The sequence below is a fragment of the Physeter macrocephalus genome, unplaced genomic scaffold, assembly GCF_002837175.3.
Source record: "Physeter macrocephalus isolate SW-GA unplaced genomic scaffold, ASM283717v5 random_1047, whole genome shotgun sequence".
Taxonomy (NCBI): Eukaryota; Metazoa; Chordata; class Mammalia; order Artiodactyla; family Physeteridae; genus Physeter; species Physeter macrocephalus.
The window spans coordinates 15,113-24,167 of record NW_021146471.1 but is presented as its reverse complement, the minus strand read 5'-3'; the positions used below and the strand labels follow the sequence as shown (position 1 = coordinate 24,167).

The 9,055-nt window shown below is 63.0% G+C and overlaps 2 protein-coding genes across 3 annotated transcripts in view; both read left to right on the top strand.

The window, feature by feature from the left end:
• The first annotated feature begins 1,324 nt into the window (after positions 1-1,324).
• On the top strand, positions 1,325-5,014 carry LOC102989592 (epiplakin). Its single transcript, XM_024117470.1, is given in 6 exon segments — positions 1,325-1,783; positions 1,785-1,891; positions 1,893-2,073; positions 2,075-2,513; positions 4,412-4,461; positions 4,649-5,014. Coding segments are annotated over 6 exon segments (1,602 nt in total).
• A 110-nt stretch (positions 5,015-5,124) lies between these two features.
• Positions 5,125-9,055, top strand: part of NRBP2 (nuclear receptor binding protein 2) — a 5,750-nt gene continuing 1,819 nt past the window's right edge. Inside the window, exons 1-12 of one of the 2 annotated variants that reach the window (XM_024117519.3) lie at positions 5,127-5,569; positions 6,030-6,152; positions 6,219-6,320; positions 6,417-6,506; positions 6,679-6,719; positions 6,814-6,908; positions 7,032-7,055; positions 7,128-7,211; positions 7,281-7,336; positions 7,433-7,528; positions 8,603-8,735; positions 8,852-8,954. In XM_024117519.3, the coding sequence (XP_023973287.1) occupies positions 5,447-5,569; positions 6,030-6,152; positions 6,219-6,320; positions 6,417-6,506; positions 6,679-6,719; positions 6,814-6,908; positions 7,032-7,055; positions 7,128-7,211; positions 7,281-7,336; positions 7,433-7,528; positions 8,603-8,735; positions 8,852-8,954 (1,070 nt within the window). In that variant the 5' untranslated portion in view covers positions 5,127-5,446. Of the gene's footprint in view, positions 5,570-6,029; positions 6,153-6,218; positions 6,507-6,663; positions 6,720-6,813; positions 6,909-7,031; positions 7,056-7,127; positions 7,212-7,280; positions 7,337-7,432; positions 7,529-8,602; positions 8,736-8,851; positions 8,955-9,055 lie in introns of both variants that reach the window. The other variant, XM_055083443.1, reaches the window with a different exon arrangement.

Genomic DNA, 9,055 nt, shown 5'->3' with positions numbered 1-9,055 from the left:
CACTTGAACAAAGCCTTTTTGTGTTCTTTCCCAAGGCCTGCATCTTAACAACGCTCCTCTCTCCCCGCCCCACGTCTGCTTCCCACCTTCTCAGAGGCCTGGTGATGTGCCCTGCTTGCCCGCACTGCATGGCCTGCTCACTTCGGGAAAGCCGAACGAGTGCCGTGCTTCCCGGAACCTGGCCGGGGGCGGGGGCGGCTGAGCGCCCAGCCACCACCTCCACGTCCGCCCGGGCCTGGCACGCACTCCGAGACTCGGCAGACCAGCTGCAGGCGCCACCGGGGCTCTGGGCCCAGCATCCGGGCAGGGCAAGGGGGCAACAGGAGTTTGCCCAGGGGTCTCAGCAGGCACAAAGGAGCACCTCTTGGGCCCAGCTATGGGGAGAGAGGGGCCGTGGGGGGATTTAGGGTTCAGGCTCTGCAGAGCGGGTGACGGAGAGCTGCTCACAGCCAGCACCTCTGGGGGCACCATGGAACCTGAGGCTGGTGGCGAGACCGCAGGCATAGGTGTCCAGGAGGCAGCTGGACACGCGGTTCCGCGACCCCAGGACAGGCCGGGCTCCAGCTGCGGTCAGGGGAGCTCTCCGGCTGAACGGGGAAATGTCGCCAGGGAGGAGGGTCCCCTGCGACCCAGAGCTCGGGAGGTCAAATCGGAAATGCGTTTGTGGGGGTTGGCAGTTGGAGTCCGAGGTCACCTCAGCAAGAGCTGCGGAGCGGGGGCGAGGGCGCGTGGGGCTGAGCCTTCTCCCGAGACCCCGTGTGAGGCTTTGGGGAGCTGCGGGAGGCGAGGACAGGTGTGGACCAGGACCGGCGACTGCAGGTGTAGTTCTGTGGGACCAGGACGTGGACTGGCTCCTGGGGCCGGGAGGGAACAATTACCGCAGCCCGGGAGGCTTCAAACAGCAGAACCTTATTCTTCCACAGCTGAGGGGCCGGGATCTGGAATCAGCGCTTCTGGCGTTTGGTGGCAATGCTGGGTTTGGGGCCTGAAGCTGCGGGCCTCCAGTCTGCTTCTGCTGGCTGGGCGTCGTCCCCCTGTCTGTCTTCCTGTGAGGACACAGTCGTGTTGGAATAAGGGCCTCTCTACACCAGTGTGACCTCACCTTAACCTTAACGTAATTACATCTGCAAAGACCCTATTTCCAGAGGACACGGGGCCAGGGTGGCAGAGGGGGACACAGCCGGGCTGAGGTGGGAGACTTGGGACAGAGGGCAGGGGTCTGGCTGAAGCCGGTGGGGAGCCAGGACGGAGCAGAGGCCAGGGCAGCAGCGGGTGAAGGTGGGGGAGGATTTGGAGGGGTCACTGGGGAGGGAGAAGAGCACGAATGCATGGAGACTGCCCAAGGGCAGGGCCGGGACGGGGCCTTTGGGAGCCAGAAGGAGGGCCGGTCGTTGGCCGCGAACCGCCAAAAAAAAGGTTTGTGGATCCCAACACGCAGGAGAAGGTGACTTACCAGGAGCTGCAGGAGAGGAGCCACCCGGAAGAGGGCACGGACTGGGCCCTGTTCCCCAGGGTCAGCGGCAGACGGGACTCCAGCTTCATCAACAAGGCAACCAGAAGGGCCCCCACCCCCAAAGCCGAGCGGGTGGATGTCACAGTGGGAAGGTTCAAGGGCCAGAGACCATTGGTCTGGGAACTGCTGAACTCAGAATACTTGCCAGAGGACAAAAAACGTGAGTTAGTAGTAAAATACAAGAGGGACACGACACATGCACTAGAGAAGGTAGTAAAAGTTATTTTCGAGATAATTGATGAGAAGGAAAAGAGCAATAGACAGTTAATGGTTCAGAGGGGTCAGGAGGCAGATCACAGCCTCTGAACTCCTGCAACCAGGCATCATCACTGAGGAGGCCCGGAGGGAGGGCGGGCCACCGTGGAGGACGCCGAAAGAGCCAGGGGGTAAAGCGCTACCTGGAGGGCACCAGCTGCATCGCGGGCACGCTGGTGCCCGCCAAGGACGAGCCCGGGCGCCAGGAGAAGAGGAGGATCTACCAGGCCATGTGGAAGGGCATCCTGAGGCCGGGCACAGCCCTGGTGCTGCTGGAGGCACAGGCGGCCACCGGCTTCGTCACCTACCCCCACGGAGAACCGGAAGCTGACTGTGCAGGGGGCGTTTGCTGCCGGGATGTTCAGCAGTGAAACCTACCAGAAGCTGCTGTCGGCCGAGCGCGCCGTCACCGGCTACACCGACCCCTACACCGGGGAGCTGATCTCCCTCTTCCAGGCCATGAAGAAGGACCTCGTCGTCCGGGAGCACGGCATCCGCCTGCCGGAGGCCCAGATCGCCACGGGCGGCAGCATCGACCCCGTGCACAGCCACTGCCTGCCCGTGGACGTGGCCTACCGGCGCGGCTACTTCAACGAGGGGATGAACCGCGTCCTGGAGGAGCCCAGCGACGACACCAAGGGCTTCTTCGACCCCAACACACGTGAGAACTTCACCTACGTGCAGCTGCTCCAGAAGGCTACTCCTGACCCAGAAACAGGCCTCTTGTTTCTTCTCTGTCTGGAAAGTGAGTGGGTATTCTTTCTTTCTTTTTTTTTTTTTTTTTTTTTAAATAAATTTATTTATTTATTTATGGCTGTGTTGGGTCCTCGTTTCTGTGCGAGGGCTTTCTCCAGTTGTGGCGAGCGGGGGCCACCGTCCATCGCGGTGCGCGGGCCTCTCACCGTCGCAGCCTCTCCTCCTGCGGAGCACAGACTCCAGACGTGCAGGCTCAGTAGTTGTGGCTCACGGGTCCAGTCGCTCCGTGGCACGTGGGATCCTCCCAGACCAGGACTCGAACCCGTGTCACCTGCACTGGCAGGCAGAGTCTCAACCACTGTGCCACCAGGGAAGCCCGGTATTCTTTCTAATTGGTTGTTTTCTTCAACCCTGAAAAATATATGACGATATTTTTAAACATTTTTTAGCATGCCAGTATCTTTGTGCAATGTGTTCAACTTACGTGTACAGCGACATTCTACTTTCTTCCAGACTTTTTTGCTTATGGTTCCTCATTGCATTAAAGGAAAGGCATTGTCCTTTATGATTTTTTTCTCTTCACCCTTGGTGTTATCAGTTGTGAATTTTCAATTAAAATTTCACAAGTGGCCATTTCTGATAGACTCTGATGCATTTAGAGTGAAGAACTTTCCTTTGTTTCCTTGGCCTATCACACTGAAGCGTATGCATCAATTTGTTATATTCCCATTTTAATTAAATCTGTTCCTTTCAGTTATCGATTTTTCTCCTGTTTGTTGATTAAACCATTTCCCATCAATTTCTCACTGTAGTAAGTGCCTTTTGGGTCTCAATTTGGGGTCCACCTGCCATTATTTTCCATCCTATGGCTGTGCTTTGAGGGAGCAGAGGCTGATTCTGTCCCCTGGTGCCGCTCTCCCAGTTGGTATGACCCCCTTGGTTTGCGTCACCAGCTTTGTTCTGGAGGTATGGTCTTTACAACGTACAAAGAATTGTTAGTATGTCAACAAAGCTTTTTTCTTTGATTTCAGTTTTGTTTTGTGTGTGTGTGTGTGTGGTACACGGGCCTCTCACTGTTGTGGCCTCTCCCGTTGCGGAGCACAGTCTCCGGACGCGCAGGCTCAGCGGCCATGGCTCACGGGCCCAGCCGCTCTGCGGCATGTGGGATCTTCCCGGACCGGGGCACGAACCCGTGTCCCCTGCATCGGCAGGCGGACTCTCAACCACTGCGCCACCAGGGAAGCCCTGATTTCAGTTTTTTGAAGGTTCATCCACAGAACTCTTTATCCTTATTGTAGATATGAGGTTAATCACGGGAGATAAGCATTGACAGCCTAGGGTGGCATACAGTCATATCCAGAATGGTCTCTGCTTACACTGCAGTTCAGGTGTCAGACTCTCGGATGAGCCTGGAACTTCAGACACTCGTTGCACAGTGTCCGGTTGGGGCAGGTGACAGAGGGCCAAGTCTTGCTGGTCCCTCCTTTGCGACACAGCGTTCTGAGCAGCGTGAGTGATGGTTTCACAGGATCACCTGAGGGGGGCGGAGTGGGGAGTTCGGGGGCTATGCTGGTCCACCAGGATGACGGCAGTGGAGTTATGTCTATGCAGAGGGTTGGGAGGAAGAGAGGGGTGCAGGGGACTCTGAGAGACCAACAGGCTGAAGGCCTCTGAACCCCGGGGGAGGAGCAGGAGGTCAGGGTTGTGGTTTAAGTTTGAGAGAAGGCACACACGTGTGCACTACTTTTCTCTCCAGAAAGACCTAGTGAAGGGAGGGTGTGAGGACTCAGCAGGTGTGAGCAGGAGGAGACTATTGAAAGGTAGTGGGGGTTTGGGATAAAGGGGGTTTTAGACAAGAATTCTAAAGCACATCCCCTGTTGACATGGCTGGAGAGTGTGGGGGGCCTCTGGGGTCGGGGCTCCCTTCTGATGGCTCCACTGTTCCAGAAGAGCCATCAGCAGAAAGCGGAGAGAAGGCCGTCCCGGAATGTGGGAAGGTGGGTGTGTGGACATGAAAGGGAAACACCGAATTGCAGGCCAGTGGGAGGTCTGTGGTCACTAATTAAAGTCCACCTGCTTGCGTATTTTTGTCTCCTTCGGGGACCCTCCCACGTGTTCCTTAGGGGAGGAGGGACGTGCCGGGAGAGCTGGCCTCCCCGACGCCCATCCCTGGCCTTCCCCCAGACCATCGCGGTGATCCCCGGGCCGAGCGGGCTGCGCCCGGCCTGCTCCACGCTGGGTTCACCCCAAGGCGGGCGCCCAGGGCCTGGGCCGGGTTTCAGGATGTGTGTGGCAGGGAACCGGGGCAGGAAGTACCAGCGGCTCCCAGGGCTGCGCAGGGCCGGTCGGCGCAGGCCTCCGCGCGCCCGGGGAGGCCCCGATGGACCCGGCTCCGGGCCGCCACGGAAACCCCTGCGGCCGGGCCGCTCGCCTCAAGCTGGTGCCGGGGCAGCCGAGAGCAGCGAGTCCCGGGAGGAGCCTGGCTGGGACCAGGCAGCTCCGCCGGGAGGGGCACCTCGGGAGGGGCGGGGCCTCGGGGCGGGGCCCTAGACGGGGAGGGCGGGGCCTCTGACTGGGCGGGGTCCGAGAGGCGGGGCCTTCGTGGATGTGGGCGGGGACAGTGGGCGGGACAGTGGGCGGGGCCTAGGCCGGGGTGGGGCTCCACGCGGTGGGCCCCCGGGCGGGGGACAGGTGGGGACTAAGTCGGGCGCCGCAAGGGCTCTGCCTTCTACGGGGAATCTCCGCTCGGGCTCCGGCCAGGGGAGGCGGCTCCGGAGGGGCAGGCGGGCTCCACCCCCGGGCCGGCCGCGCGCCCGCGTCTCCCAGTTCCCGGAGCCCGAGTAGGGACTCGAGGTGGTGGCGGCGGCGGCGGCGGCTCCGCTCCCAGCTGGGCGTCTGGGCGCGGGGCCAGGACGGGAGGGGAGCGGAGGCGGCGCTGGGCGGCGGATAGCGCGGAGGGCGGCGGCCTGGACCCGCCGAGCCATGGCGGCCCCGGAGCCGGTACCGAGGCGGGGCCGGGAGCGGGAGCGGGAGGACGAGAGTGAGGACGAGAGCGACATCCTGGAAGAGAGCCCGTGCGGCCGCTGGCAGAAGCGGCGGGAGCAGGTGGGCACGGCGGGGGTGGGGCGGGGCGGGGCGGGGAGGGGCCCTTGAGACCACGCGGGGCCGTGCGGACTCTCGGGGAGCCGGGAGACCCGAAACCTCTGCGAAGCGTCGCGCAGGCGGCCCCCTTCTTGATGGGCCCTTGCACTCCTTGAGCCTGGCGCCCACGCCCTGGTGAGGAACCCCCGATTCCCTAAGTCTCCTCCCGAGACCACCATGCCTCTGGGACCAGCTGTTAGTCCTCTGGGGACCAGCCTCAAAAACACCCGGAACTTGCCCCAGATCCCCTCAGCCCAGCCCCAGGATACCAAGCCTCTGCTCCTGGGTGCCCAGCTTCCTCCCAGAGCAGGCCAGCGCCTGCCTCACATGCTCGGGCTGCTGGAAGGGAGGTGAGCAGAGACCTAGCCCGCACCCTCTTCCTCCCCCACGCACCAGCTCACTCGTGCCCCCCCCCCCGCCCCAGGTGAACCAGGGGAACATGCCCGGCGTCCAGAGCACCTTCCTGGCCATGGACACGGAGGAGGGGGTGGAGGTGGTGTGGAACGAGCTGCACTTCGCTGACAGGAAGGCCTTTTTGGCCCACGAGGTAAGGCCTGCTGCCCCCCACCCCCCGCCCACCCCCCCAAGCCTGGTGACCGCCCCCCCTTCCCAGGAGAGGATCCAGGTCATGTTTGAGCAGCTGGCGCTGGTGGACCACCCCAACATTGTCAAGCTGCACAAGTACTGGCTGGACGCCTCGGAGGCCCGAGCACGGGTGAGCCCTGGGCACACCACGGGGAGGGGGCACCAGTGGGTGGAGAGGCTGTGGGCACCCACCATTGGTGGAGCCCGTGAGCCTGCCGCCTCGCAGGTCATCTTCATCGCAGAGTACGTGTCATCGGGCAGCCTCAAGCAGTTCCTCAAAAAGACCAAGAAGAACCACAAGGCCATGAACACCAGGGTACAGGGAGGGGCTGGGTCAGCGTCAGGGCAGGGTGGGGTCGGGGCGCGCTGGGGACAGAGACGGTGAGGGGGCGCTGGGCGGCCCTGGGCACAGGAGCGGGGTTGGGCCGGGCCACCTCAGGCCCAGCTGCCTTTCCTGCGCTCATCCCACGGAGTCCGTCCGCCGCCAGGCCTGGAAGCGCTGGTGCACGCAGATCCTGTCCGCGCTCAGGTGAGGGCCTGGGCTTGCCCGAGCACCTGCCTTTGGCGCCCCCGCCTCCCTGGCACCCCTGACCCAGCTCCCCCTGCTCTCCCCTCCTCTCCAGCTTTCTGCACGCCTGCAGTCCCCCCATCATCCACGGGAACCTGACCAGCGACACCATCTTCATACAGCACAACGGCCTCATCAAGATCGGCTCTGGTGCTGGCGGAGTGGGGCTGGGGGGCGGGGGGCGGGGCTGGGGGACCTGCCTGGAACGGGGGCGGACGAAGCCCAATGCCCCGTCACGTTGACGCCTGCTCTTCCCTCTGGTGACCGGCTCAGTGTGGCACCGGATCTTCTCCAATGGTGCGTGGGGACCCTGGGGGGACGGAGCGTGGGAGAGAGGTCCCGTCTGCTCATCCTGCGCTCTCTCCATAGCGCTCCCAGACGATCTTCGAAGCCCCATCCGTGTTGAGCGGGAGGAACCCCGGAACTTGCACTTCTTCCCGCCAGAGTACGGAGGTGAGTCTGGGAGGCCCCCCTCACCCCCGGCATCCGCCTTCCCTGCCCTGACCTGCTCTCCCCTTTCAGAGGTTGCCGATGGCACTGCCGTGGACATCTTCTCTTTCGGGATGTGTGCGCTGGAGGTACTAACCCCGTGGTCTCTGGGCCCCTCCCGGCTAACTCCCCCCATCCCACCTGTGCTGTCCCTTCCCCATGCCTGACCCTGCCCTGCCCCCCAGATGGCTGTGCTGGAGATCCAGGCCAATGGGGACACCCGGGTCACAGAGGAGGCCATCGCTCGCGCCAGGCATTCTCTGAGTGACCCCAACATGCGGGTAAGCAGCTGGCCCTGCCCCTACTGGCTGGCTCTCAGTGTTCCAAGGAGGGCCGGTGCGGTGCTTTGGGCAGGCCTGGAGGTGCAGCAGGTCAGGGCCAGGCCCGCTGCGCAAGCCTTCACCCCACCACCCCTGCAAGGAGGGCCTTACTGGGCGTGCATGTCGAGTCGCAAATGTGAAGGCTCTGAGGGCACATTCTAAGCACAGAGAGACCGGAGAGATACTTCCCGCGTGGGCACAATTTTTATGCCCATTTTATAGATAAAGAAACAGGTTCAGAGAGGCTTTAGAGCGAGTGGTGGAGCCGGTGTTTGCATCCAGGTCTGCCCGATTCCACATCCCCACCTGTAAGCCTTCAGGAGACCAGTTAGAAAGGACATGGTCCTATCCTGTGTTGGGGGCAAGGTGGGTGGGGAGCCGGCAAAGGGCATGCGGACGGACAGAAGCTGCAGCCACAACCTCTCTGGTCAGAGTCTGGCGACTGTCTGGCTTCACTGCATGACCTCTGGGGATGGGGGAGGGAAGTGACGGGGCCTGGACAGGACTGACGAGGAGGTGGAGCCAGGATGGACCGGAGAGGCAGTGGAGGGCATGGATGTGGGGCAGGGCAGGGACACTTCAAGGTCATCTCCGGAATCGGGCCTGACCTGAGGCAACCAGAAAAGGGGCAGGCTGTAGGTAGACGGGCTCAGGCTAGGCTGCACTGACCTCGAGGGCCCGTGCTGATCTTTCAGCCCTCTGCCCAGCCCCAGGGCTGCGAGGCGGGGGGGGGCTGGTGCACTCCCTGAGCAGTGCAGCTTCGCCTGTGAATTGGGGACGACAGTGCCACCCCGCCACGATTTCTGTGAGGGGTGCTGGAAGTAGAGCATGGGCAGTTCTGGGCCCGGGGCAGACTCGACTGTCCTGTTTGAAGAATCAGGTCCTGGCCTGGCTGCTGACGGGATGCCTCTGCTCTGTGCACGCTGCTCCATGAAGGCTCCCACGGGGTTGGACCCTGCAGGGGCCCCTTCTCTTCACACAGTGTGGCCAGAGTGGAGGGGCTCCACCGACTGCAGCCCCCTCTCCACACCCCAGGAGTTCATCCTCTCCTGCCTGGCCCGGGACCCTGCCCGCCGGCCCTCCGCTCACAGCCTCCTCTTCCACCGTGTGCTGTTTGAGGTGCACTCGCTGAAGCTCCTGGCCGCTCACTGCTTCATCCAGCACCAGTGTGAGGGGCAGGCCAGCCTGGGGGTGGGCCAGGGCCTGGGGTCGGGATGCAGGAGGAGGCCCCGCAGGACCTCGTGCTTCAGGGCCCACTGCCCTGTGTGCTCCCACGGCCCGCAGACCTCATGCCTGAGAACATGGTGGAGGAAAAGACCAAGGCGACGGACCCGCACACGGTCCTGGCAGAGATCCCCCGGTCGCCCGGGCCCCCGTTGCAGTGGCGGTGAGAGGCCTGCAGCCCAGAGGCCTCCCCTCTCCTCCTGGCCACGCCCCCCCCCCCCCCCCCCCCCCCCCCCCCCCCCCGCCGGCCCCCCCCCCCCCCCT